The 27,197-nt window shown below is 36.8% G+C and overlaps 2 protein-coding genes and 1 long non-coding RNA gene across 4 annotated transcripts; 2 read left to right on the forward strand and 1 right to left on the reverse strand.

Moving 5' to 3' along the window:
* Positions 1 to 8,171: 8,171 nt before the first annotated feature.
* LOC122076506 (protein IQ-DOMAIN 31-like) lies at positions 8,172 to 19,130 on the forward strand. Of its 2 annotated transcripts, XM_042641818.1 has the most exons (8): positions 8,172 to 8,327; positions 8,547 to 8,586; positions 9,210 to 9,345; positions 10,570 to 10,863; positions 14,875 to 15,078; positions 15,631 to 15,711; positions 16,949 to 17,981; positions 18,736 to 19,130. In XM_042641818.1, exons 3-8 carry the CDS (start codon positions 9,256 to 9,258, stop codon positions 18,765 to 18,767), a joined length of 1,734 nt encoding a protein of 577 aa, XP_042497752.1. In that variant the 5' UTR covers positions 8,172 to 8,327; positions 8,547 to 8,586; positions 9,210 to 9,255; the 3' UTR covers positions 18,768 to 19,130. The 2 variants fall into 2 exon arrangements, with proteins under 2 accessions (XP_042497752.1, XP_042497753.1); XM_042641819.1 differs by lacking the exon at positions 8,172 to 8,327 and having other exon boundaries at positions 8,341 to 8,586.
* On the forward strand, positions 11,975 to 13,430 carry LOC122076507. Its single transcript, XR_006139498.1, has 2 exons — positions 11,975 to 12,194; positions 12,784 to 13,430. It is a non-coding gene; the product is annotated as an uncharacterized LOC122076507 (long non-coding RNA).
* Positions 19,131 to 20,324: 1,194 nt separating the features above from the next.
* On the reverse strand, positions 20,325 to 25,467 carry LOC122077511 (ABC transporter A family member 2-like). Its single transcript, XM_042643471.1, has 16 exons — positions 25,023 to 25,467; positions 24,590 to 24,821; positions 24,282 to 24,451; positions 23,990 to 24,175; positions 23,762 to 23,857; positions 23,485 to 23,685; positions 23,180 to 23,339; positions 22,862 to 23,091; positions 22,463 to 22,580; positions 22,303 to 22,379; positions 22,095 to 22,184; positions 21,644 to 21,787; positions 21,271 to 21,558; positions 21,113 to 21,193; positions 20,751 to 20,927; positions 20,325 to 20,635 (listed from the first exon to the last, which is right to left on the reverse strand). Exons 1-16 carry the CDS (start codon positions 25,383 to 25,385, stop codon positions 20,396 to 20,398), a joined length of 2,853 nt encoding a protein of 950 aa, XP_042499405.1. The 5' UTR covers positions 25,386 to 25,467; the 3' UTR covers positions 20,325 to 20,395.
* Positions 25,468 to 27,197: the final 1,730 nt, after the last annotated feature.

Below are 27,197 nucleotides of genomic sequence, written 5' to 3' on the forward strand. Positions count from 1 at the left end.
CACATCGGTTATAAAAAGAACACTCTTTAATTAAAACAATCTATTTTTTACCATATTAACCGATTCATGTATCAGGAAAGATATGTATCGGTATCGATACTTGAATACATGAGCTAGCCCACATCCCATAGCTTCTTACTTCGATCCTCTTGATGTAGTGATTCCCTCTCCCAATGATTAGCATTTGGACGCCATCACTTGCATAAAATTCTACAAGTATTCTAGAAAAATAAAAAAATCCGGTTGCGTGTCTGTGTCAAGATATAAGAAGGCATCAAAAAACTGTATTAACCTTTGTTTCATACATCGAAGATGCTTCTCCATGGCCTCCCATTGATCTACGCATTAACGCAATGATCACACGAACAGATAGCGATCTCTTGCCTGAAATACATATAGTATTAAGTGATATCTATAATTGAGGACTAAAGAGTCTGCATTGTGATGGTTGCATAGTAGAAAAGGACCCTTCCCCTCCACCAATCACCTCTTACAACAAAGGAGGTAGCTAGTTTGCATTGTGATGTTGTTGCAAGCTAGTCCTTCGATGTGCAGAGTTACTGATCACATTTGAATGGCATGATCCATGTTCCCTCCCTCTTCAAGTTTTAGTCCGCGTGGTATTAAATTGTACATTCATTCGATGACCAACACCCCCTCCCCATCCCACAAAAAAATAAATAAATAAATAAGTAAGGTATAACATTGTTGGGAAAGATGAAAAATTGGTCATTAGACTCGTTACTTAGATTGATTGTGATTTGTGAACAGTAGAAACAGCTTGGAGCAACCCTTCTAAAATGTTTGTCCTCAACTCCCTATCCCCTCCTTTTTACGATTATATAAATTTCCAAATACAGCCATTTACCATAATTAAAGATTAAAATTTGGAGGGGGGAGGGGGGAGGGGTAGTGCTTTGAAAAGCTTACACATGGGGGAGGAAATCCAGACTCCCTCGAGATGGATGTGCTACAACTATTGAAGTGTTTAGTCCCATATCGATTGAGTGGAAAATTCTCTTTCCACATATACCTGTGAACACTTCCATTTACTAGATTGGTCTTTTGAGATGAAAATTTACATGGTATTATAACGGTTTCTCTCTTGTTCCGCTTGGCTCTGTCCTCCTGGATCATGTCTATATATAAAGTGGTTCCGATTCCAATCCACCTACACCTCCTCTTACCACATGAATCAGGGTTCGATCTATTGAACTGATCTTTAAAGTTTGTTTATTCCTCTCACCAGATCGATCGGGGTTTGATCTATTGAACTGATTTTTAAACTTTGTTTATTGAAGCATTAGATATTCTTTTTTTAATTCTAAAAAAAGAAATTCCAATGACACATGGTAATATCACCTTCTCATATAGATTTTCTTATTATAAATTTGGGGGCAAGTTTTCAACACCGCAGCTTTTGCATCAACACGAATCAATAAGAGCACCCATCAAAGCATTACCAGAGGTAAAATTTTTATCTTTCATATAAGAGAGGCCAGTCATTTCGGAAGGGTTTGTATTTGGATGATATCGTTCTTCTCTTCACCATTGATGTAGCCTCACACCCTACACTTGTGTCGTGAGACACCCTCTCCCTGTTTTTTTATTAATTGATTGAGATATGAGAGTGACACTAAAACTTGGGTTAGATGCCACAGCCTTGTCGGCTCCATAGGTCACTATCTCTTCTCACTATGAACAACTGCAAGTATATGCACAATCATGAACAGTTTAATCTTTTTTTTTATAATGATTTTTTTTTTTTTTTTTTTTTTTTTTTTTTTTTTTTTTTTTGCTTGAGTAGATGTATCTTAGAAAAGAGAAACTTACCAATAAGCAAGCAGTAAAAAAAAGTGTTTGCCTTACGTTTTTGTAAGTTGACGAGATTCAAAGGATAAATTGTAGGTAGATAAATGGTCTTAATCCCATATCATCATTGTGAGTATAAGTAATAAAATTGACTAACTAATAATGGATATTCAGAGCTTTAATAATATTTAGGGCAGGTGATCACTATTTAGTGCATAGTTCTACATTAGTGTGTGGGTCAATAAGAGTGCGCACAGAGGGCATAAATACGGAAAGAATTTTTTATATTACTTTCTTTTTTTTTTTGGTAGAAAGAATTTTTTTTATATTACGAGGGCATAATTTTGTGTATTTGTATATATGGGAGCAAGATCCACATGACTAAGCAACATTATTTTTTCTAATATTTATTATTAGACAAAATATTATTGTCACAAGGATTTGTTGCTTTTTTTTAAACCTTGCAAGACACCTATTTTATTGAATTATTAAAATAATAATTTAACAATGAACCAATTAGGATCTATATTGCATGATTAACAACCTCTATGACCTAATGGAATTAATCGTTATATATTTTAAAATGATCAAAATTTATTATCACTTATTAGACAAATCTATTATGATTTTCCACTAAAATAAGGCAGTTGCATAGGTTTCTCTTAAAACATTGTTAGTATTTATACTTATATTTTATGTAAAATATAATTCCTAGTTATCATGTTTGTTATACTCCTTAAATTAAGATAACAAACTATATTATCACATAACATACTGTAGACATCACATTTTGTCCCTGGAACCCAACCGGTTCTTCTACATACATATCAATATAGTGATTGATATGATATACTTAAAAAAAAAAAAAAAAGAAGGCAAATTTGTGACCAATTGATCTTCATATAATTAAAAATGATCGAAAACCATGAAGTATAAAATACAACAAAATGTTCGTTTCGTATTTTCCTTCCTACCTCTATTTGTATACCTACATTTTTCACTCTTGTTTTTCTCTGATAAATGTTTCCCATAAAGGAATGTGGTTCTTAGGTGTGTATGAGGATCAATAAGAGCGGAAAAGAAAACATCTACAGAGAAGCATCATTTTTCATTTCATGGGAGTGCGGACTGATCATTTCACCCCAATGTGTCTAGCACAAGGGCACACTCCCCCACCAAAAAAAAAAAAAGAGTTCCCATTTTAAGGACTATTATAATCTTAATATATTTTTATTCTGAGGATCCAAAATGAAACCTAATATGCAATACCTTTATAATGATAACTACCAATTTTCCTTTGTTTCAAACATGGATGGCAACCCTTGATCCAATTTACCAACTGATTATATAACAAATTTTCATTATTCATATTGGTGACTTACTTAAATTTTGGCCCGATTCATTACTAAGAACCTTAGTTGTAAATTGCCACCCCAACAACCGGAATGTAGACATTCTGATCTCAAATCTCAACCCATTTAGCAGATGTATTGTAGATCACTGCGCTTATCTATTAAGCTTTCTATTGTAACCATGGTTTTAGGAATCGGACTTGGATCGCCAATTCTGGTCGATTGAGATCTGAATTTTCTGTATTTGAATCCTGATTTTCCCACTTCTTTTAATGGAACGATGAGTGGATAAGAGCATATTGGGAATCAGCCACTAAAGGAAGACCGATTCCACTAGATGGATTGAGGTGTTGTCTCATATATTCCCTATATCATGACAAGTTTCTTTTATCATGGCTAGATCAATTGATCGTTGAAGTCAATTTTCTTTGTGAGTCCCACGTAGTTTAGGTGGTGGTGATTCAAGAACCCGGATCTTCTCAAGTAAACTTAATGTGCATTGGATGATTGAACACCTAAGCACATACCTTTGGCTGTCGAATGCGAACTGAACATACTGACACACAAGAGGGTCTGATTCTATTATTCAACTAATATAAAAGTTCCATTTCTTTCTAAAAAATTGATATTGTTTTTAGGGAAAAGGTTGGGTATGCCGCCGATATCAAGTATGCTAGTACCTATTGTGTCTATCTCTCTCTTCTATTTTTCTAAAATGACCCTCATATCCTTCCTGAATGATACTCCATCATGTGTTTCTATTGGTGTTATCCGCTAACATACTTGATATTGGCGGCATATCTATCACTCTCCCTTTTTTTTATTTTCACAGTGACAACTCAATGATGATCATATCAAGACAATGCCGTTGGATTCCATCATTTGGAGAGAGAGAGAGAGAGAGAGAGAGCATAGTAAACGATGAAAATCAGAGGGGGTTCACTTGGTTTGGGTTAGGCTTGTCTCATTACGGTTCTGTTATGCTTATTGTTGTTCTTGGTGGTCCATCATCTCTTGCTCTCACCACTTCTTCTTCTAGTTCAATTTTGAATCAAGTATCAGTATTGGATCAAGGGCAAAATTATTAAAAATATATTTTTTAATAAAAATAATAATAATAATTGTAAAACCAACTGATCTAAGCTTATGCGGATGAATCCGGATCAGCATATCTGTCAATCCGATTCTAAAGCTTTAATATCCCTAGGTGCTAAACTGGGTATCAAAAAGGTGAAGAGAAATATCTAAGAAAGCAAAAGAAATATGTTCTGAATATATCGTCACATGTTTAGTTCATATGAACGTACGGGCAGCAAATCCAAATTCCTAAGGTGCCCTTCTCATCGACTACTACAATCTTCTTTGAACGCAAGTTGATTCCGTCATTGCCTTTTTCATTGTCCCTTTCGTAAGATCAAGAGAGAGGGGACGGTTTTGCGGGAGCAGGGAGGGTTGTGAGCATGAGCGTGAGCGGGAGCGTGAGCTTGACCGTGCGCCTGCGTTCGAGAGGGAGAGATTGCTATCGTTTTTTAATATTTTTTCAACTACCTCCGAAGTTGATCTAAGAAAAATTTTGATCCGCGGCCACGGCAGGGCTAGAGTAATCCGTTGCTTCAGTGGACGCATGCTAAGAGTCAATACTACTTGTCGGCACCAAAAGACAAAAAAAAGTGCATTTTAGACTTGTCTGCATATTAATACCGGAACCCCACATTTTGCTTATTTCGGGGCTATGCTTGGTTCCACAAATTCCACTCAATCTTTTACACTGATGTATCGAATTCTCTTTCTTAAAAAAATAAAAAATAAAAAATAAAAAAAATCGTAATATCATCATAGGAAAACAAACAAAGCTAAATCATTCCAAAGTTAGAAAATGATGGATTTTAGAAGAGAAAGGTTAACACATTATAATTCATCGTAAGAAAACAAACAAAGCTAAACCATTCCAAAGTCAGAGAAAGATGGATCAAGGAAGGGGAAGGCTAGTGCGCTATAATTCATCGTAAGAAAACAAACAAAGCTAAACCATTTCAAAGTCAGAAAAAGATGGATCATAAAAAGGGAAGACTGGCACGTTATAATGTATAGTAAGAAAACAAACAAAGCTAAACCATTCCAAGTTCAGGAAAAGATGGATCATAAAAGGGGAAGGCTAGCGTGTCATAATTCATAATAAGTAAACTATAGGTAAAGTTGTGTCAAATTATTGAGAGAGCAAACCGCAGTGTCATTTTCTTGATAAGAGAACTTTCAATCTATCACCCGTATGAAATATTCTTGAACCTGAAACATAGATTGTTAGAAAAATTGGTGGGTTGAATTGTGTCACTTGACACTGTCCTGAAGACTGTAGTGCTTCCCTATGGTGCAAGCGGGAATATTGCAAATCGACCTCCAAGATAAAACAGTCCGGTGGCTTCCCCAGTAATTGTGCACTCGACTACTGGACCCCTTCGAATGCTATAGGGCTATGCTCAAGCTAGAAAACAAAACACCAAAAAATAAATATATAAAATCCAATGAAACTCAATAAAATCAAAGCTTGACAACACACACTTGAATGCTTCAAGTGACTTGATCCGTGTTTTTGCAAATGCTAAATCTCCCCCTATTTATAAAACAATTTGGATGAGAAGTAAAATAAATGAATTAAAGAACTTCAAAATCAAAGTGAATAAATTGATACTTAAAGATATGAGATTAAAGATCGCTCAAATTTAATCTCTCAAAAACTCAATAATTGCTTCTTCAAGAGGCTTATGTGTAAAGACATAAAGTGTCTCAAAAATTTAAAAGATAAATTGCCTTAAGGAGCTTCAAAGGATAAATTACGTACTAACAACTGTAGCATTTAATAACCATTTTATGGAGAGACTTAAAGAATCTCCAAAACTAAAGGAAGTACATAATCCCTCTAGCTTCAACAATAGGCTACATCAATAAACTAGTCAATTAAGAAGCAATTAAGGAGAGATGTAAATAAGTATAAAGAAAAATTGAAGGGACAAGTATTTTGAATCTTAATTTGTTTTTTAAAATTTACATTAAAAACCAAAATAAACAAGAAAAGCTAAACCATTCCAAGTCGGAGAAAGACGGATCATAGAAGGGGAAGGCTAACCTATAACTTTTTTGGGAGCTAGTTTAATGGTTGGTTCGACCCCAAGATATTAAGTATTGGATCTACTTTTTGTCACATTTTAGATCAATTAATGCCATCTTTTTTTTTTCTTCTTCTTCTTTTTAATCAAATTCGCTATTCAATACCAAAACAAAAAAAAACAAAAACAAAAACAAAAAAACAAAAAAAGAGAGTTGGCCATGTGCTAATATAAATATTTTATTTATTTATTATATTTTGAAAAACAAATGAATGATAAGATGCTAATACAGATTCCTTTTTCAATTCGTTCAGACAAGCATGATATAGAATCATACTACATATGGAATTGAGAGTAGGCTCACATAATTGTAATTATGAGGATCGGTGTTCTAAGGTGTCAAATTCGGCTAATGGTACTCCATAATCCTTATATATCTCCATTAGCAATTGCTATATTTTTTTCAAATCTTGTGGAGGATAATATCTCGACGAGAGCCACACCCGTTATCTCTCCAGAGGAAGAGACAAAGTTGAAACATAGTAAAGAGGTGATCGATCAAGTTGAGTTAAAGCATAGTGTGAAGGTGATCCATCAAGTTGATATGATGGAGGGAATTCATTTGAGTTTTATAGAGGAAGCAGTATCAAAGTTGAATGATGACAGTGGTCATGGTGTCTTTAAAAACCTATCCATCCAATTGTGAGAAGTTTCCTACAGCAAAGTCGTCGTATGAAAAGTGCCATGTACTATATTCGCTCCTACGATTGGGTTACTCAAATCTTCAATAGCATATTTTTCCTAATTGGGTTACTCCTGCATGGGGTTTGTCCTGCTTGGTTTATAAACCTCTCATCCTTTATTTTGGTCTGCCCAAAAAAGGTTATAATGGCTTTTTTTTTAATGTATTTTTACTCCTTTATACATACAGATTACCTATAAAAAAAGTATAATACAATTAAGGTAAATGATTGACTCATGTTTTAAAAATTGACATGTGGAAATCTAAACCATGCCATTAAACCTAATACATATTAGGTAGTTAATGCATAGAAACATTTATGAGGTACTAACCATAATAAACTTAACCCTTTAAAGCAAAAGAGGAAATTTGCTGTCACGTAAGGGTGAAGATATAATCTTTTATTCTATGATTGGACTGATGAAATAATGAGTAATTAACTCCAACCCTTATGGAATTTATGGATCAAGTCGCGTGGATGAATAAAGAGTCTTAAGATTCGAGATTCGAGATTCTCTTTTCTCTATAGATGAAAAAAAAAAAAAAAACACAATCTCAAAATAAGAAAAACACCATTGGATTTCAAAATAGCATGATCTAATTCAAAATTTTCACCCAATTGAGCGTCCGTCTAACATATTTTTTCATAGTAGCAAGGTTGCTATAACTCCCAAGAGATTTGTTGGACATACAATTTCACATCTTCTACAACCTACACAATCCCTGTTCATAAAGCAATAAGAACATAGACAATTTGCTTAGCTTTACATCCATCCCAAGATGTCATTTCTAATACATATGTGGGAGAAATTATTTTGAATTAGAGGAAAAAGCTTTCACCCAAAGTAAAAGATTTAGATCTAGTTTAATTGTTTCCCTCTCCAACGGTGTGACCTTATGATCAATTCAAAGTATGAGGCAAAATCTTAATCAGAAAAGAAAAAAAAAATATATATATATATATATATATATATATATGTACGAGGTAAAAATTAATGCTACCTATGTTAATTAATTAATAATTAAAATATTCATGGTGATTTCCACATTGGGTTTTACCAAAAAAACAAGAAAGAAAGAAAATTCATCCAGGGAAGGTAGGAGATTTTGTTCAAGAGCCTTTTTTTTCTATTTATATTCACATGGGACCGTTGGTGTTGACACGCTCCCGGACAGAGTTCTTTCATCCTTTTCTTATTTTTTTTTTCGTCTCCATCGTGGTCAGTGGAGTGTGGGGGAGAGTGAGTGAGAGGAACGATAGAATGTGTGAGTCGTCCATTCCTTCTTCCCCGGTTGCATGCGAATACAATATACATGGTACAGTTACTTTGCTTCCATCTCAAACCAAAACCCCTCTCTCTCTCTCTCTCTCTCTCAAGAACACACACATAAACAGGGACACTCGGAGGAATTTGGTTTTCGTTTCGTTTCATTTTGTTCTTTTGCTCGTAATATTTGGTAACATGTTCCTCAGATCTCTGAATAGTACTGTTTGTTCTGTTTCATCGGCGTTTCTTATGTTGGTTTGGAGTACAGGAATGATAGATTCAGAGCTCCGAAGGAGTACATTCGTCTGGTAAGTTTCAGATCTGGTGCGCTTTCTTTGATATTTCAATTTCCTTTTTCTTTCCGCTGATCATTATTTTTATTATTATTATTATTATTATTATTTTTTAAGTTTTGTTGGAAGATTCGTTGATTTTGGTTGGAGCGGATATCTTTCTAGATTGAGTTTTGATCATTTGGTTTTGTTCAATAGTACATTAACCTAAATTTTGTTTATAGAGCTGATTTCGGTGGGATCTGAGATGTTTTTTACCCCTTCTTTTGATAGTTTGGGACAAATTTTTTACTCGATCTCAGGTGTTCACCGGAGATTATGTTCGGAAGACTGTTTGTGCTTGAGGTTTTTTATTGAATTTTTGGGAAGTTTTCAAGCTGGTGAAAAGATAATTAAGATGTCCGGTCTATGACTAGTAATTTGCCTGGGTGAGAGTTACCAGAAGAAATAAAGAATGGAAAATTTCCTTGGGTGGGAATTTTTATGTTTTGAAAGAGATTGTATGCTAGATCATGGCTGTGGTAGCCAACATGATTAGATTGGATCAAGGCGTTTTGATGTAAGAGTCGGAGGTTGTGGTTTAACCTTTCTATATAGTAATAGAATTCCTAAGCTTTAATTTATCTGAAACCATGCAGGGCTTGAAAATCAGGTTTCAGTAGTTCTGTATCTGAGCTACTTGCAATGGGCAAGTCCCCGGGGAAATGGATCAAGACACTTCTATTTGGAAAGAAGGCATCGAAGTCTAGTTTGTCAAAAGGACGGGAGGTTTTGGTAAGTTCTTTCATCTGCTTGTCGTTGTCATCATTGTTAATTTGTACCGCTGCTTCTACTAGTACTACTAGGCCCTGTTTCTCCCCATTGTTGTGAATTACCATGCTTTTGTAAAGCTTGTCAGTTGTGCGGTTTGTGTGAGGTACTTGCTGACTAAGGGAATGATTTATTAATATAAAGGACTATTTTGTGGTCCATAGAACCACGGATTTTTCTGAAGTTGGCTGCTTCTTTTTTGTGCATCTTTTTTGAAATATATGCACTTGTTCTTGAGAATGATGATTCAAATTCCTGAACAACTTACATTTGTTAGGGAATGATTTCTTAATATAAAGGACTAGTTTGTCGCTGATCTAATAGAATTAAGGATTTTTGAGAAGTTGTCAACTACTTTTTTGTGCCACTTTATTAAGTATATCCACTTGCTCTTGAGAAAGATTATTCAAATTCCTGAAAAACTTACATTTGTTTTTGTCTTATATATTACAATAATGATTGTTCTGTTTTCTACGCAGCAACCTCACACTATCGCTAACCAAAACAACAGAAGTTATCAACCTCTCCACTTCAACTCAAAATAATAACCTACTCAACTCAATCTAATTCCCTACGCAGATCACAATATTATCCAAATTAATTCCTAAATCCTACTGGACCAAAAACTATATTTGGACCCAGTTCTGGCTTCCAAATGGGCTTGTGCTGTTCCAAGAAAATGTTACTGCATCAAATGGTCCTCATTTTAATTTTCCATCTCCTAAAAACATTTTCCTCCACTTAGTGCTTTCTATATGGACATTTTATTGTTAGGTTTTGTAGAAACTAGATGATTGTATTTGGTCAACTACCTGGTGAAAACTCCTCTCGTTTTAAACTCCTCTCGTTTTATTATGGAATTGTCTGACAGGTTCCTGGATGATTACTGTAAAGGTTTTGCTATCCCACACATTGACTATAGTGACAATATTGAATATATTCTTGACCTGAAGCTCTTATCTCTGCCTTTAAATGAACCAAATTTATGTCAACCTTTAATTTGAATTACCAATGACAGTGGCATCCTGAATAATATTTTTTTGGGGGCTGAAGTATTGGTTAACTGCTGCTTTTCTGGTCAAGGAATGTTGTTTAAATCATGTTGATTGATGTTCTTCTGTGTTTATGATTCGTATTAGAGTGATTGAGAATGTGAGATTTCTAATTGCTATTTATTATTATGTGAAGCAAACTGCAAATGAGAATGAGACTTTGGTTGCTGCCAAGGCCTTGGGTGTTGAATCAGCTGTGGATCATCCATTGATTTCACTGGTGACACCCGGTACAACTGATGGAAATGGGGGAAACTTGGCGTTGGAAAATGTGGTGCCTTCCAATTTACAGCGTGATGGTAAGGTATTGCCCGGAAATCAGGATCCAGATACGCAAGGAACCACAGGTCCTGAGGCAGCAAATGATCCAGAGCGAATCAAGCAAGAACAAGCTGCAACAAAGGTGCAGGCTGCTTTTAGGGGTTATTTGGTAATTTACTGCTCCTGCATCAAAGGTTTATTTGGTTATTTTTGCTTTTTTCTTGGTAACTCGTAGCTTCAGTTATTCTACAACCTCTCATTGACTCTGTTAGTGGCATTTCATGTATTTCATTGCTAGATGAATTTCATGAGACTTCTGTTTGGAGGCTTTGACTAGCATTTTTTTACCGTGTATCTGAAGGTTGACAATGTGATGTAGATACGCACCCATGGAGCGATCCATACCCATCTGGGTATCCAGCGAGAGATGAACCGGATCCCTATTGAGTCCTTAGTCTAGTAGGATTTTAGTAGTTTATTTTATTTAGGAGACTAATATCTTTAGTTTATTTTATTCTGTTTATTTTTGAGAAGTTGCATATGTAGGACATAGTTAGAAATGGTTTAGGATTTTTTTTCCTTTTGCGTTAGTTTCCTTTTAGGATTTCTTTCCATGTTAGAGTTTTTCAATTTCCTATTTATATGCTTGTAATCGATTGAGAAAGACAGATTGAAAAGATGAATCGAGTTTGAGTATTTGTGGAGCCTGTGGGCATGTGTGAGTGATTCTCCTTTCTCTCCCCTTCTTAATGCAATTTCTCCCTCTCCCCTGCAACTCTGAGACCCCTCTCAGGGATTTCTTCCCTTTCTCTACCGGCCTTCCATCAATTGATATTAGAGCCAAAGGATCCTCCTTCGTTCTCTCCCCATTCCCTTTCTTCCCTTCCCATCATCTGTTTTGGTTCTACCGTCACTGAGAACAGCCAAAGAAAAAAAGAAAAAAGAAAATCCCTAAAGCCTGCTGAAACCCCAGCCCTAATCCATCCCTTTTTCTCCTCCCTTTGATTCCACACAAGAAGGCCACCCACCGCCTCCTCTTTCCCTTTCCGCCAGCAGCAAGAGAGAAAAAAAAAGAGAAGTCAAAGAGAAGCAGCAGCAAGAGCAAGCAGAAAAATAATTTCCTGTGACACCCTTCCTTGTTTTAGAGTTCTGCTGAGTTTGAAAGAAAAAAGTTGCAGAAGAAGGGACGAAAGAACAGAAGAACAGAAGAACAGAAAAGGAAAAAAAGAGAGCAGCAAGAAGAGAGAGTTGAGAAGGAAGATCAAAGGAAAGAAAAAAGAAGAAGCAGAAGAAGAGAAGAAAGAAGAAGCAGAAGAAAAAAAGGAAAAAACAGACGAGAAGAAGCAAAAGAAGAAGAAGAAGAAGAAGAAAGAGAAGTTGAGAAGAGAGAGAAAGGACCACATACCTGCAAAGCCATCGTGAGCCTCTCTCTTGATTGGAGCCGACTCCCGCTGCTGATTCCGTCTCTAAGAAGAGCCTTCGGTCGATTGTTTCTCCTCGGTAATCCTAAACCCCACCCCTGATAACCCTTTTCTCTCTTACTGTCTTCAATTTGTTGGATTTCCCCACTTTTCCCTTCTGTTTGTCTTTAATTCTTTATCCCCATATTTTTCCCTTATTTCCAACTATATCCCTGACCCACACGTGACATCCCTTGGTGACTTAAAGTGAACTTCATCTATTTACAATTCTGCCCTCCCTTGACAAAAAAAAAAAAAGGAAAAAAAAAAACTGGCCAATGGATCTCAATCTTTTAGCGGATATTCGTCAACAAATGCAGTTGATAATAGAGAAGCTCAATGAGGCTCAACGACATTGCACGGAAATCAAATCCATAACACACTCTACCTTCAACTATGTGATCTCAGCCGTTGAACAACGGGTAGACGAACTAGAAGATGAATCACCGGTGGTAAAAGATGATATGACACCATTGGAGGTTGAAGATCAACTTATGGAAAATTTTAAATCGATTGATCTTTTCAATGAACCGATCGATTTTATTTTCCCAAGTCACTACTTCACCAATGAACTTTGCGTCTTGGATTTCATATCATTCGATCTTGGTTTTGATGGTGATTTCATACAGGCAAGGATGGATGTTGATCGATTGGTGTTGATTCTCCCGTTCTATTAAACTCGTGGACGTGTTTTTCTCAACATCGGGGGAATTGATGTAGATGCGCACCCATGGAGCGATCCATACCCATATGGGTATCCAACAAGAGATTACCAGATCCATATTGAGTCCTTAGTCAAGTAAGATTTTAGTAGTTTATTTTATTTATGAGACTAATATCTTTAGTTTATTTTATTTTGTTTATTTTTGAGAAGTTGCATGCATGGGACATAGTTAGAATTGGTTTAGGATTTCTTTTCATTTTGAGTTAGTTTCCTTTTAGGATTTTTTTCCATGTTAGAGTTTTTCAATTTCCTATTTATATGCTTGTAATCGATTGAAAAAGACAGATTGAAAAGATGAATTGAGTTTGAGTATTTGTAGAGCCTGCGGGCATGTGTGAGTGATTCTCCTTTTTCCCCCCTTCTTAATGTGATTTCTCCCTCTCCCCTACAACTCTGAGACCTCTCTCAAGGATTTCTTCCCTTTCCCTATTGGCCCTCCATCACAATGTCTGGTGGGATGAGCTGAGCCTTCAAGCATTGACATAGCTGTTTAGCTACATGAAATTTAGTTTGCTAGTGTTGGCTAGGCTCATTAAAATGTTGAAATCCAAGTTAAAAGAAAATAGATAGCAAATATGTTTTTAGGCTAGGCTCATTGAAATGTTTATTCCCAAGTTAAGAAAGAAAGATAGCATATCCGTTTTTTAGTGAATTTATAAATTAATATATGCAATACATCATTGAGTATGACCTCGAATAGAGCTGATTGGAGGGCAATGATTCATGTAGCCAACCTCATTTAGTTGGGATAAGGCTGAGTTTTTGTAATACATCGTTGATTGTATGAATTATATGGTGGAACCAATGTCTTGGGGGAATAGAATATGACGTATATATTTTTTATTCGAGGGAATTGAGGTGATATGGATGCAAAAACTGAAAAGGAACTGGTTTTCTTTTGAAGTAAGTTTTGCGAGGGACGAAAGGTTTGGTTTGGTGTCTCTTGCCTTTTTTCGGGATCCTTGTGTTCCTGTAAAATATTATTTATTTTATATTAAGAAAAAAGAACCATTCTATTTTTCTTTCTACTCCCCGACCCACCTTTTTCTTATTTCATTGTGTGGGGGCCCACTAAGTCATTTTGGATGGAGATTGTGTCGTTGCATCCGATGATTGGCTATTTGAAGAAATGCTTTGAGGAGAGACCTAAAAGGATGCGGGATCAGATAATGGCCCTGAGTGTGATGTATAATAAAACGAGTTCCTTGTGCTTTCTACATTATTGGTCTATCATGAGACTAAGCCTAGTCCATGAATGACCAAAGCTGAGTTTTGCAAAACTTGAGGTGTAAGCCTTAATTAAATAAAGTAATTATGAAATTTTTTCAAATTTGAAATTTAGAAAAGATAAAAGCATAATTAGTTCTGAAAGTAGTGAAGACAAATATGCATGTAGTGTGAAGGAGTAGCTTGGTTGGAGCACTAGTCTTAGTACCAAAGTTTGTCCTCTAAGCAATTGATTATAGAAATTCTTCTTTCATCTCCCTTGCTTACCCTTCTTTTGCCCACCTTTCAGAGTTCTTTGCTGCCATTAGGTATGTTGTAGGAGGGGTCAAATAGAGTTCAGAAAAATGAAGTGGTGTCCTTAGAGCCTCTCCTTGTTTCCCACAGGAGGGGAATTGAAGGACAGAAATGTGACCGCAGATCTGGCATTTTGAAATCAGGGTTGGGGAGTTATTCAAAACTTCCTCATTGACTGAGGTGGTAGAAAACTGAGCATCTTTCTCTGAATGAGCGTGCCCTTCATCATCTTCAAGTCAACTGATGACCTCCAGCTTCGGCTGTGGACCTTGTGCATTGAGTTGATAAAGAAATTAATGAGCTTATATATTATTCTATTTAAGTTTTTTTTTTTTTTGGTTAGAAAATAATAATTGCCAGTTCCTTAGTACTTACTCCCTTCCTCTACACCTTTTGCTCTCAACTCAGTTTCTTTATAAATCTACTATTTGGGCAACTATATTATTAGTACTCATGTAAGCAATGTATTGTGTAGGCTCGTCGGGCATTTCGAGCTTTAAAGGGCATCATAAGGCTGCAGGCTCTTATCCGAGGGCACCTTGTGAGGAGGCAAGCTGCTGCTACGTTACGCTGTATGAAGGGGATTGTAAGGTTTCAGGCACTAGTTCGTGGTCGAAGAATCAGAATTTCTGATACTGGTCTTGAGGTGCACAGCAAACGCAATGAGAGAAAAGCTCTGGTAATTTGAAGTACTGCCTGGTTGTTTCATCGTAGTCATAATCTTGGCTGCCATGCTTACGAATGGAAAACTCTCTGCAAGTTTTTCTCTTACCTAAATAATTCAAGAAATAGATTTGCAGGAATTAGAATTGTTTAAGTTGATATCAGCCAGCGAGGATGATGCTTTGGAAATTTTCCAGAAGATATTCTAATGCTTTAATTTTTTCTGAAATCAGCTTTTGAATGTTTGCACTCTTCTTTCTTTTTCTTGTGTGAATCTATTTCACTTTATACGATCTTTTCTTTTGCATATATTTGGATATATTTACTGCTAGATATGTTAAATCTTTTGAGTTTTTTCCCTGTGGGAGCCCTTTCACAACAGCTGTTTTGGAAAAAGTTCTGGGTTCCACCTATGCACTTATGCTACATCCAGCGAAAAAAGTGGGGTGCTCCCACTGTTTGAGCATTCCCATCAGAAAATGTCATGCTTCTTCAATTAATTGTTTTACTAGCTGTTCTGTTCTTTACCCTGAATTTTGATGGATTATATGCCTGTATTTTCTGCCAGGAGGCTAAGCACTTGGAACCAATTAGAGTGAATATAGATCGACGTACGGAGAAGCTGTTAGCAAATGTTTTTGCTATTAAGGTAAGTTATTTCTTACCCTGCTTTAGATATGGTTCTTCTGAAGGACGGACTTGTCTTTATGCATTAATGTGTGAACTGCATATGAGGAAAACTCAAACTATATACTATTTTGCAATGGCATTATTCATTAGGGCCACCTGGATTCCTTCACTTCCATGCTTGGGGTTGTTGGGAACAAAGCCGGGCATTAAAATGTGCACATAATCAGACTTGGAGCTGGGTAAACTGGTAAATGCATACTACTTGGAAAAGATAACCATTTCTATATCAAACCAGTACTGTGGTAAATGGGGGAAAACCCAGTTGGGCAGCTAATATTGTGCAACCTGTTCGTCCAATTGGCTTCTGTCGGACTGAGTTCTGGATAAATCTCTTATCCAAAACTCATTTTACATTTTGAGATTGAAAAGTTTTTTTTCCCCCCTCATCATTCTATTGATTTTATCTCTTTCATTAGGGAGAGGAAAGATGTTGAGATGATTATCTTGGTTCCAATATTTCCAGACCTGGTTTAAGTCACACACACAAACTTTAAATAATGATGCTCAAGGATAAGCAATTATTCCCTTGGCATGGATGAGCTAGCTGACTTCGTAGTTTTACCCAATGAGATGATTAGTTTGGACCTAGGGGTACTGTTACTTCATTGCTTCAACAGACGAGACACGATCACTAAAGCACTTTCCCTCTCCATACTTTGTGGACGGATAATATAAACGTGTTTTTTGCAACAGCTCTTAGGAGAATGCATGTGAGGATTGTGATTTTGGAGCAAGTCCTTTTTCATGGTGTATATTTTATAGCTTCGAGAAGGTTTTGGGAGCAATTCTTCAGCTGGCTCCATTTCTTCAGTTTATTGGAGCTCATGAGCCAAAGTAACCTATTAGTGGAAGCGGGAATGGAACCGGGGTGATACATCTCTGAGTTATTTAAGGATTACAAACATATTGTTTTGTTGATATTGAGCTAGCAAATCTCCTTGATGTAACACATGGAATGTCTTCTCAGAGTCCTGCATTTATGTAGGACAGCTTTGTCCCATGCTTTCCCTACTATGCTGATCTTCTATTACTAACATTGCATTTTGATAACAAGTGTCAAATTGATTTGTTCGGTTGTACTGAATTTTAACATTCTTTGATTCCACTTACAATTCTGTGCTGCTTTCCAATCGCTTTGTTTATTTTGGCTGCTTACTTGTACTGCGCATGTGATGATGCTTGCTACTGTGATTTAGCTTCTTGCTTCTATATCCACTGCAATGCCGCTTCATCTTCAATATGGTCCCGGGGAACCTAATTCAGCTTGGAACTGGCTTGAGTGTTGGACTTCTACCTGTTTTTGGGAACCACTTCCACAAGCAAAGAAGAATGCTGATGTAAAACGTCAGGCAAGGCAGCGTCATTTTCAAAGTGCAGAAACCGAACCAGGGCGGTCAAAACGTAGTGTCAGGAAGATCCCTGCTGCAAAGGTTGACAATGGATCAATCCATTCTACTTCTGAATCTGGAAAACCCAAACGTAGCCTGAGGAAAGTAACAAGCCATCCTGTAGAGTCAGCTCCGGAACATCCCCAGGCTGAGCTTGAAAAGGTCAAGCGCACTCTGAGAAAAGTTTCTAGCTCCATAACTGAGGCTTCTGATCGGATAGAGGCTGTGATTGAGAAGCCAAAGCGTGTTCTCCGAAAAGTGTCATGCCATGCAGCTGCTGATACTTCAGACCATGGCACAGGTGATTCTTCTGAGAAGATAACGAAAGATACAATAGTGGAGGCACCGAAGATGCCTGATGTGGAAGCAACTCAAATACCGCTTACCTTAGATGAGCCAGTTGAGAATACTACTGTGACAAATCAAGATGAAGGGGGTGTGCAAGCTTTGGAGAGAAGTGTGCTAGGTGAGAATATTCCTGCAGCAAATGGGGAATTAAACTCTAAGGAAGATCACAATAGCAACGGAAACAAGAAAAGCAGCAGGAGAGCCTCCTTTCCAGCAAAGCAGGAATATCCTGAGAATGGCTTACAAAACACCCCAACATTGCCAAGTTATATGGCAGCCACTGCATCTGCTAAGGCGAAGCTTAGAGCACAGGGTTCCCCAAGGTTCGGTCAAGATGGGGTTGAGAAGGATGATTTCACAAGGCGGCATTCTCTGCCTTCTTCTACCAATGGGAAATTGAACTCACTTTCACCACGAACACAGAAACCGGTTCATGGAAGTGGAAAAGGTGGAGTTCGAGACAGATCACTTTTGTCTTTGGGGGATGGTAATGGTAATAAATCTAAAACCTTGTGGTTTGCCTTGCCTGTGTGTTGTGGATGTGTTAACAGTGGTTGGTCTTCCAGTGTGGGCTGCATTTTGCTTCTGAAGCATAATTAAATTCTACGCAGAAGTATTTTAGATATAAGATATTCTCTATCACTTCTGATTATGTTAATAAACTTGTTAGTTTTTTTCTGGATGATGATTCATTGTCAATTGTGTTTTTACTGTTCTAGTTGCTTAACTGTGGTTTCTACTGTTCTAGTTGTTTAACTGTGGTTTTTTACATTGTAGTCGTCTGACATGGCCAACTGCATAGGTTTTAGGTGTACTGGGGAGGGAGTTGGTTCCACTGAACAGCTAGTTATCACATTTTTCCCATTTTGTTGGTCTAGAACTCAGGCTAAGAAACTTAATCATCGAAATAAATAAACTTAAATTTCTTGTGATTTGACTCATGAAATTATGCCCATCTATGTTCTTAAATTTCAATTGAAAAAAACAGCTATTTAGGTGGGCATGACTTGATGAGTTTTGACTCACATGAAAGTTGGATATGCTTTAGTCTAGATTTTGCGACCAAGGGACTGGTGACCTAAACAGGTTCAAACAAAGTCAAGTAGGCATGTTGGGCTCTATGGTGGAGTCAGGATATGCATTTCCTTTTCTCAAAATCATCCCTGGTTTTATCATTCTCCAAAATTTATTGTGTTTTTATTATTTGCTGGTGTATCTCATATCTTGTATATGGATGGAACTTTCAGATAAAGTTGTGCAAGCAGACTGGCGGAGGTGATTTTCTAGAAATTGGGGTTTCAAGGAGAAAGGTTACCTACCTCAAAGAGGTAAACTTGCAGCAGTTTTTTCCTTTTGGTTTTTAGCTTGTACAAAATTCAGTTGTAAAACTTGAAGCTGGACTTGAGTAACTGGTGTGTGGTGTGCCTGAAGCCCTTTACTTCTCTCTTATTACTGTTGTTTTTCAGGGTCTGTATAGTCATAGCTCATAGGATATAGTCTGGGTTTGATTTCGTTTATGTTCGTTTCTGCTTTTTTTTTTTTCTTCCAGATTTATTTTGAAAAAGGAACACCAACTGTGTAAGAACCATAAACCTTTGTTATACAGTTTCTCACCAATAGATGAATGTTTGGCTTGTAACCATATTTCCAATGTTTGGCTTGTAACCATAGTTCTTTGGTTTATTCTTTGTATATGTTTGTGTCCATAGGATCACTTCCAACGACTTTTGGTTTAGCTGCTATTGGGAATACCAACTTTAATGGAGGTTTTATATGGAAAGGGAGGGGAGCCCTCCAATTGATTGTGGGGATTGGGTCAAAGTATTTGAAGGCAAGGGTATATGGCAGTACCTTAGGTTGAATCTTGACATGTGAGCAGGAAGTCTCAAGCCTTTTTGAAATTTAGACCTCTCCTGATCGACCATATAGTAGATATAGGGGCTCTATGGGAAGAAAATCCCATGTGGGCTATGACTGGTAGGACTGGCAATGGAGATGATAGGCTTAGGAAGGCCTGACAAATTTGCTTCTTTCATCGTATGCTTTTTTTTTGTCCCTTTGAACTTGTTTAAGCTTCTGATTTTTTTCAAACAATTCAAAATTTCAGATAAATTTCAAACATTTTTTTTAAATCATAAAGGACCCATATTTTATGAACATGTTTTCCACACCACAACTTGATCATGTCTTAGGTTTCAAAATAGTTTACCAAAATATATATATATATATATATATATTCAAAATAGTCTTGACTTCTCCATATGCCATTTCAATTGTTCTAAAATTGTTTGAAACCGTCAATTCTTAATGGAACTGCGAGTAACAAAGACTGATGATAATGAAAAAAAAAACTATACATGATTGTATAGGTCATTTGGTTGAGGAGATTCTTTATAAATTTCAATCACCAGAATGCTGAATAATCCTCTCCACGTGGGTTTTTTCTATAATGAACTCGTAGGTACCTTTTTCTAATTTCGTCTTAATGTGTCTGAATGTAAATTTTTCGGTTAATCTTGCTGTAACCATGGTTTGGTCACGAAAAAGCAGAAATAATTATGCCTTATAATCTAGATACTAAAATACCCTCTCTTGTACGAAGGTTGAACCGTCCAATCGAGCTCTTGGTGAGGGCTCAGTGTAACTTGTGCTTGGTTACACCAAATGTAATCCTTGTTTTTTCCATCAAAAACGTTTTTCGTCAGAATATATTTCTCATCAACTATCACGGAGCAAATGTTGCCGCAAAGGATGTCATCACACACAGCCTAAATGTGTTTATTCCCCAAACCCTCCCCCCCCCCCCCCCCACCCCCAACAAAAAAAAAGAGCCAATATTTCTCATTAAGCCATTGCATCTTTATCGGACATCCTTTCAGTCCTTCCATTGAGAATTGGCTGTTCCATTTATTTATGATCAATCCCAAATCCGTGCATGGGTTCAGTTCTTCCAAAACTTGTAGGGTTAGTGAGTGTAGGAGCGACCATAGATTGAATATTTGGTGTTATTGGAGTTTCAGATGAGTGACCAGAAATAAAGATGTTGCCTGAATCATCTTCCTCCCAATATACTTCAACCATGACACCTCCAGGATTCTCTGTGGATTTTGTTTCAGGAACTTCAACAAATCTAGATCCTTTTGGTATCTGCATAACCATCATGAAGGTCACAAGTTAGATAAAGAAATTTTTATAGTTCACTGTAGTTTTTTTTCTCAACATAGTTTCATGTAGCCAGCCAAAAATAGTTCATTGAACCTACCTCAAGTGAGGCTCCAGAATTTAATGTTAGAGTTACCAAGTTCCCTTCAGCAAGAGCACTTTCTAGTTCTGCCTGCTTCGCAATATTCATAAACACTTCTTCTAGAGTTGTAAGGCCAAGTTGAATGTCTGATATGCCAAATTCTTTTTCTTTATTTTGAAGCTCTGTGAAGAAATTCTGTACAGCAATATGATTGTAAGGAATAACAGAAACAAATCTTACAAGAGAGATCTTCATTCGTGGTAGTGTCATTAAAGCAAGAAAAAACCATGTTGCACTTAAAAGTGGCAATTGAAACAGATATATATGATGTAGGATGACCCAAAGATAATAATGAAACAGAAAGTGGGATGAGTATTTACTGCTAACAGTTGCTCTTTATCATGAGGAATAACAAAAGTCATGAAGGTCTTATTCTCCTCTTTGGGCACCACATTCAAATGCTGTCAAAGAAACCTAGAGAGTCAGATAACAAACCTTTTAGTTATAAAGATTTAAGAGCTAAGTTTATCTGACATACATGTTGGAAAAAATCCTTCACAGCCCTATGATGATGAGTTTCGGTCTTTTTAACTTCATCCCCATTAAGGAAGGTCACAGTTGCAATAAAACCTGTTCCAAATCGCGACTTTAATCTGATTGAGGTACCTATGCAACGAAGCCTTCCTTTTGCCATGATTGCTATGCGATCACTTAAAATGTCAGCTTCCTCCATTGAGTGAGTTGTTAGGACAATGGCTCGCCCTTTCTTTGCATCCTGTATGATATCCCATACATGCCTCCTGGTAATTGGATCCATTCCAGTCGTCTGCATTCAAATAGGAGGCTTCAAGTACACAATGAAATAGCCAAACAACAGAAGCAAGATTGAGAATATTCCACAATGTGCGTACCGGCTCGTCCAAGATAACCAATTTTGGATCACCAATGAGGGCTATTGCAACACTAACCCGGCGCTTCATACCTCCACTGTAACTCCCAGATCTTACTTTCGCTGCTTTGGTAAGCTTCACATGTGCTAGTAACTCAGGAACAACCTGGAATGCCGGTAAAATAATTTTTTTCTTCTAAGAACCGATATGTATAAAGATGAAATCGAAGATACTTTATTTATCAGAGAGCAGATGTTGGTATTTGTTTAGTTGGAGCTTTGGTTTCATTTGAGAATGAAATTGAATGATAAGATTTCAAATGGAACAACTCTGAGATGAAATATCTGAATATTTATAAGTTGTTGATTTCAGATGAAAGTTCAGAATTTTAGCTATGGTATGGCTAAGTCAAGTAAAAATGTTTTAAAAGCAAGTAGGTATAAAATCCTTTCAAGGTTTGTATAGCACGTACCGTGCTGATTGAATCAGGAGGCAGGCCTTTGATGCTAGCAAAGAGATGGAGGTGCTCTTCACTAGTTAAGGCATCCCAAAGAATGTCAAACTACAAAAAAGTAGAAACAAAAAATTAATTTCTCCATTGCTGCATAGATTGCTGCAAAATGCTAGATGAGATTCATATATGTCTTCTAATGAAAATAGGAAGGGGAAAAATAGTGCACCTGAGGACAAACTCCTATCATTTTTCGGATACTTGACATACCAACAGCACTTCGAACAGAATATCCATAAATCAGTGCTGCAAACCAAAGCAGTTTATGAGATGATTAAGAATCCTATACTGCATTTACAGCCTAAGAACCTGAAGCTGACGGTATTTACCATCTCCGCCTGTCACTGGTGAAATGCCTGTTAAACAACTAATTGCCGTAGTTTTTCCAGCACCATTATGTCCAAGAAGGCAAAATAGTTGATCCTTTGCAAGGTTCATCCACAGACCCTGGAAGTAATTAAAAAAAAAAAAAAAAGCGCAGCAATAATCATAACAGGAAGCAACCCCATACTCTAATCAAGTGTCCCCCTCCTTTCAAGTGTCTAAGACTCTAAACTAACATTCACTTAAGTGATGACTGAAAAAAATGCAACATTTCATGTATAAGACAACTAAGGCACTAGGAACTTATCCTTGTGGGTGGTCTGTAACAGAAGAATTAGGTAGGAACAGTGGCTCTGCTTCTCTTCCTGGAGAGGCATTCCTCTGAAGGAAAAATTGTTCTTTACCTTAATGGCATGGTAAGGTGGAGTCCTTTTGCATTTACAGCAACCAGTAATATTTGTTGTCCCAGGATATGTCTTCGCAAGACCACGTAACTGAACAGCAACATTGGGATCAACTACACCTTCATTGAATTGTTGCTTTACAACATTTTCCTCATCAAGAACGTCTTGATCCTCTGGAGTAACATAGTCCACTGGTGGAATTGAACCAGCGCAACTAAAAATTCCACCCTCTGGAAGAAACCCGACAAAAATAATGGTCATAATTTCGGGCACAGGACAATGAATGGATTCTAAAATTGCATCTGAAGACTCACTTACCTTCAACCTTGCCTCCACCTTTTCCTGTCCAGTACCCAGGATTCAGAAAGTAAAATAATGACTTCCTCACACCTGCTGAATTTGGGATTATATTGTCGAAGTAGATAGCCAAAAATAACCACAGAAAGAATGTTGACAAAAGCCAGATATATACCATATCCTGACAGACATATATGAGTAAAGATATTAAGTCATTAATCTTATCTGGGAAAGAACAGGTAAGTGGAGGTGACTACAAGGTAGACCATATTGATGAATTGAATCATTTATTTTAGACACTCTAAGATGCAAAGGTGTAACCATACAATAGTCATCAAACAATTTGGCGATGATGGTGGACATTTTGCTCGTGCACTCCAGCTGATCCCATGATCTTCAGGAGTTTTTGTAGCATCTGAAAGCAGAGAGAGTGCTTTGGCGAGGAGATTAGGAGGGAAAAAAGACCAAATGATCCTATACTTTTTACTGTATGTGTCACTGTAGGGAAATCCAAATTGTGTAACGAGCTGCAATGATAAAAAGAGACATGTGAATTGACTGCATATAGATTGGCTATCAAGAAAATTTACAGGGGAATCTTACCTGAGTCACGAAGCCAATGATAAATGTGGAGAAACCCACAGTCGTCGATGCTGATGATTTGGTAAGGAAAGCCGCAAGCAAGAAGGCAAAAGCAACCTATCATTTCCAGAAGACAATATCAAAAAAAGAACAAGTTCATAATTGGGCTTGCTTTATGAGGTGAGGCTTCCATGTATATATTGGCAATGGGAATCAGGATCAGGATGTGGGCTGCAGGAATAAACTTACCATATTTAATTGGAAAAGAAAGAACAAGAGGAGCACAACTGCAAAACTATTGTGCAGGAAAAAGTCCAACTGGAACACCAATCCGAAGATAACAGTGAAAAATGCGGAGAGAATTGTCATCAAGGCTTCCCAAGTGAGCCACGAAAGCCAATATGCAGATTCATAGAGACCCATCATAGACATTGCCTGCAGTTTCAGAAGTAATAATGAATAGGCCTTAAACAATGATGCTGCATCATAAGGCCTGACATACTAATTTTGATGAATGATGAAAGTTCAGAGAATATAATACCTGGCGAAGTTTGAGTTCTTTCTCAGCAACCAAAGAACTAATTTGGAAGACAAAACCAAACATTGCAATTGCAAGGAAAAATGTCGGTCCAATAGCCTCCGCAACAGAGATAACCTCCACGGCAGGATGTGCATATTCCTTGAGACCGACGACCCAGCTAAAATTTGGATCTGTAAATAGAAGTCCCCACCCCCCAAACCCCAAAAACACTAAAATTAGTGGCAAGAGAAAAAAATTGAACAAGGTATTTGAGTATTATTGGTTTCTCAAATTTGTCAGAGAGAGAGAGGATAGAATAGGTTGAGTACCTCCTATCAAAGACCTAGCAATTTCGCGTTCTGCAGCAATTTGGAGTGGTATTTGAAATTTAAAAGTAGGGTCCTCATATCTGCCTCGCTTTGCTACAGAGGTGGAGTTAGTCTGAATACCATAGCTTATTACAGTAGAATTTCTTTCAAAGAAATGCAAAGCTCCAGAACAATGCATAGGATCTTTGTAAAGCCAGTCATCTAATTCGTCGGATGTTCTAAATGATTTGACCTACATAAACAGGGAAGAATAATATGATCCTTCAGTGATTAGAAACAGGCAAAAACTTGTTACATAATGCAGCTCCAATTCCATTCTATGAACCCTAATTTTTCAATTCATGCAATTGAATAAACCCAAATTGACTTGATTTCATAATAAGAAAAGCCTAAAAAACACTCAGAAAACCAAAATTTGAATCCAAATGCGTACCCTATCAGGAGAAATAGGCCTTCCTGGGTTTTTAGCCATTATATTGGACACTATTGATCTTATCCTGGTGCTTCCATTGCCACTCCAAACGAAGTCATAGCAGGGAGTCAAAATGTAGAACTTGTCCTCGCAGGGAGGGATTGGGGGAGAGACGAGGGGCTCTGGATCAATGATATTTTCAATCATAGAGGAAGAATGTTTGGTGGCTTTATTAATGCAGAAAATAAGAAAGATGAAGAAGAGTGAAGAGAAGATTTGCAGCAACGTAGATGTCCTGTTTCTCCATGAGAGTATGAGGTTCTTCTTTAGCAGTGCTTTGTATTGCTGACTTATTAGAGGAAAACCCGTCTGCAAATTCACCATTTTTCGCTTCTTGCTCCTCCTTCTCTACCTGTCTCTCTCTATCTCTTTTATTTTGCGTTCAAGGAAAAACCCAAAAATGTGTGGTGTTACCGAAAATAGGAGACATGGTATCCGGCATTTAATTCTCTTCTACAGATTCTCAAAACCATTCATTCCTCTGCAACTCATTATACTTAATACTATGAGGAATGCCAAGAAGAAGAAGAAGAAGAAGAAGAAGATTCAGCTCAAAAATTCGCTCTGTGAGTTATTATACCATTCGAATCTGACATCATTCCTTGCTTAAACAACCCATCGTCATTCCACCTCCAAATTCAATTTCCGGTATATGGGTTTGTTAAGATGACGAACTCATCATCAGGTTCCGGTGACGGTCAAAGAGTTCTGTTCTATACTTGTTTCCGGAAACGAACGCTTTACCAGTTTGCATATACGGAAGCAAAGAAGCGATCGAAAAGAGCGGTTACGAACTTACGATCAAGGGACAAATTGGGAAATTGATTTTCAAATCAACGGTCGAATTTTGAGTTGCATTCCTGATTTCTGTTTGTTATTTTAAAAAGTAGTTGTACGGTTGACCATTTAAACAGTTGGTCGTTTGTGGAATATGAAAAATTTTCGGGGTAGTTCCTCCCGGATTCGTTATGCTGAAAGTTGATTGGTGGAGTGAGGTGGTTTAATATCAACCACGTGGAATAAACGTTCTTAGGTAGCGGCCAAAAAAAAGTCAGTAAAGTTGAAAGGTGGAGGACCGGAGGTGGTTCAATTTCAACCACGTGGATTAATTGTTTAAAGGCAGTGGTCTTCAGTCTTCACTCTTCATTTGTTCATAACAGAATTAGTGCTTAGTGCTTAAAGTATTTAACCTCCCACCCATATTCCCAAGGATTTAGGTATCAGTGTCGTATTAGTTATATTGGTAGACACATATCGTTATTGGTGAATCAGTTAATATAAAGATTTTAATTAAAAAAGTAATTTTCAATTTGGAATTGGTCTAATATGATTAATCTATATTGATACCTATATTGATTTTGATAAAGACTATGAAGGTCAAAACCTAGCCTGAACAAATGAAATTGAGCTGAGTCAATTGAAATTGGATTGTAAAGATCCGATATAAGCTTATTGGATAATGTTTTAAACTGGTTTCTGTAAGATCGAATAAATTGAATTAAAAAAATAAATTCAAAACCAATATAATCTGATAAAAATCCATAATTCAAGAAATAAATTCTTACTTTCGAATATATTTACGTGATAAATCAAATTAAGATCCAATCAATAAGAAATTGAATCAAATTGATACCTCTTTGTTAATTTATGTTTTGATTTCACTCATTTTCATACCAAGTCCAATGAAACTGAATAAAAAATGATACTAATCGACTGACTGGCACCACTAACCATGGATATAGGGGATGCTATCAGTAGATTTGATATCGATCCAGATCAAATCAGTGCGTATTGGTCGGTTTTACCTTTCATTTTTCTAAAAAATATAATTTTTTTGCTTTACCCTTAAAATGATACGCATAATCGATCCAAATTGGTTAGAGATTGAGGATTGATCTCAATCAATACTGATCAGATACGACCAATACGATACCAATACTAGAAACCATGCCCCTAAGAGAGATCAATATGAGTCCCAAATCCCAATACCAATTACTGAATCCTTGACTCGGCCCTTAATAGCTCTGTCCCAAGTTAGGGCTTTTTTGCCGCATAATTTGTATCAACAAAATGTTTTTGGTTTTGTCTAGTTTTGTTTTTGTTTTTGTTTTGTTTCGTTGTTTTTTTTTTTTTTTT

This window comes from Macadamia integrifolia, chromosome 4 (genome assembly GCF_013358625.1).
Source record: "Macadamia integrifolia cultivar HAES 741 chromosome 4, SCU_Mint_v3, whole genome shotgun sequence".
NCBI classification, from domain to species: Eukaryota; Viridiplantae; Streptophyta; class Magnoliopsida; order Proteales; family Proteaceae; genus Macadamia; species Macadamia integrifolia.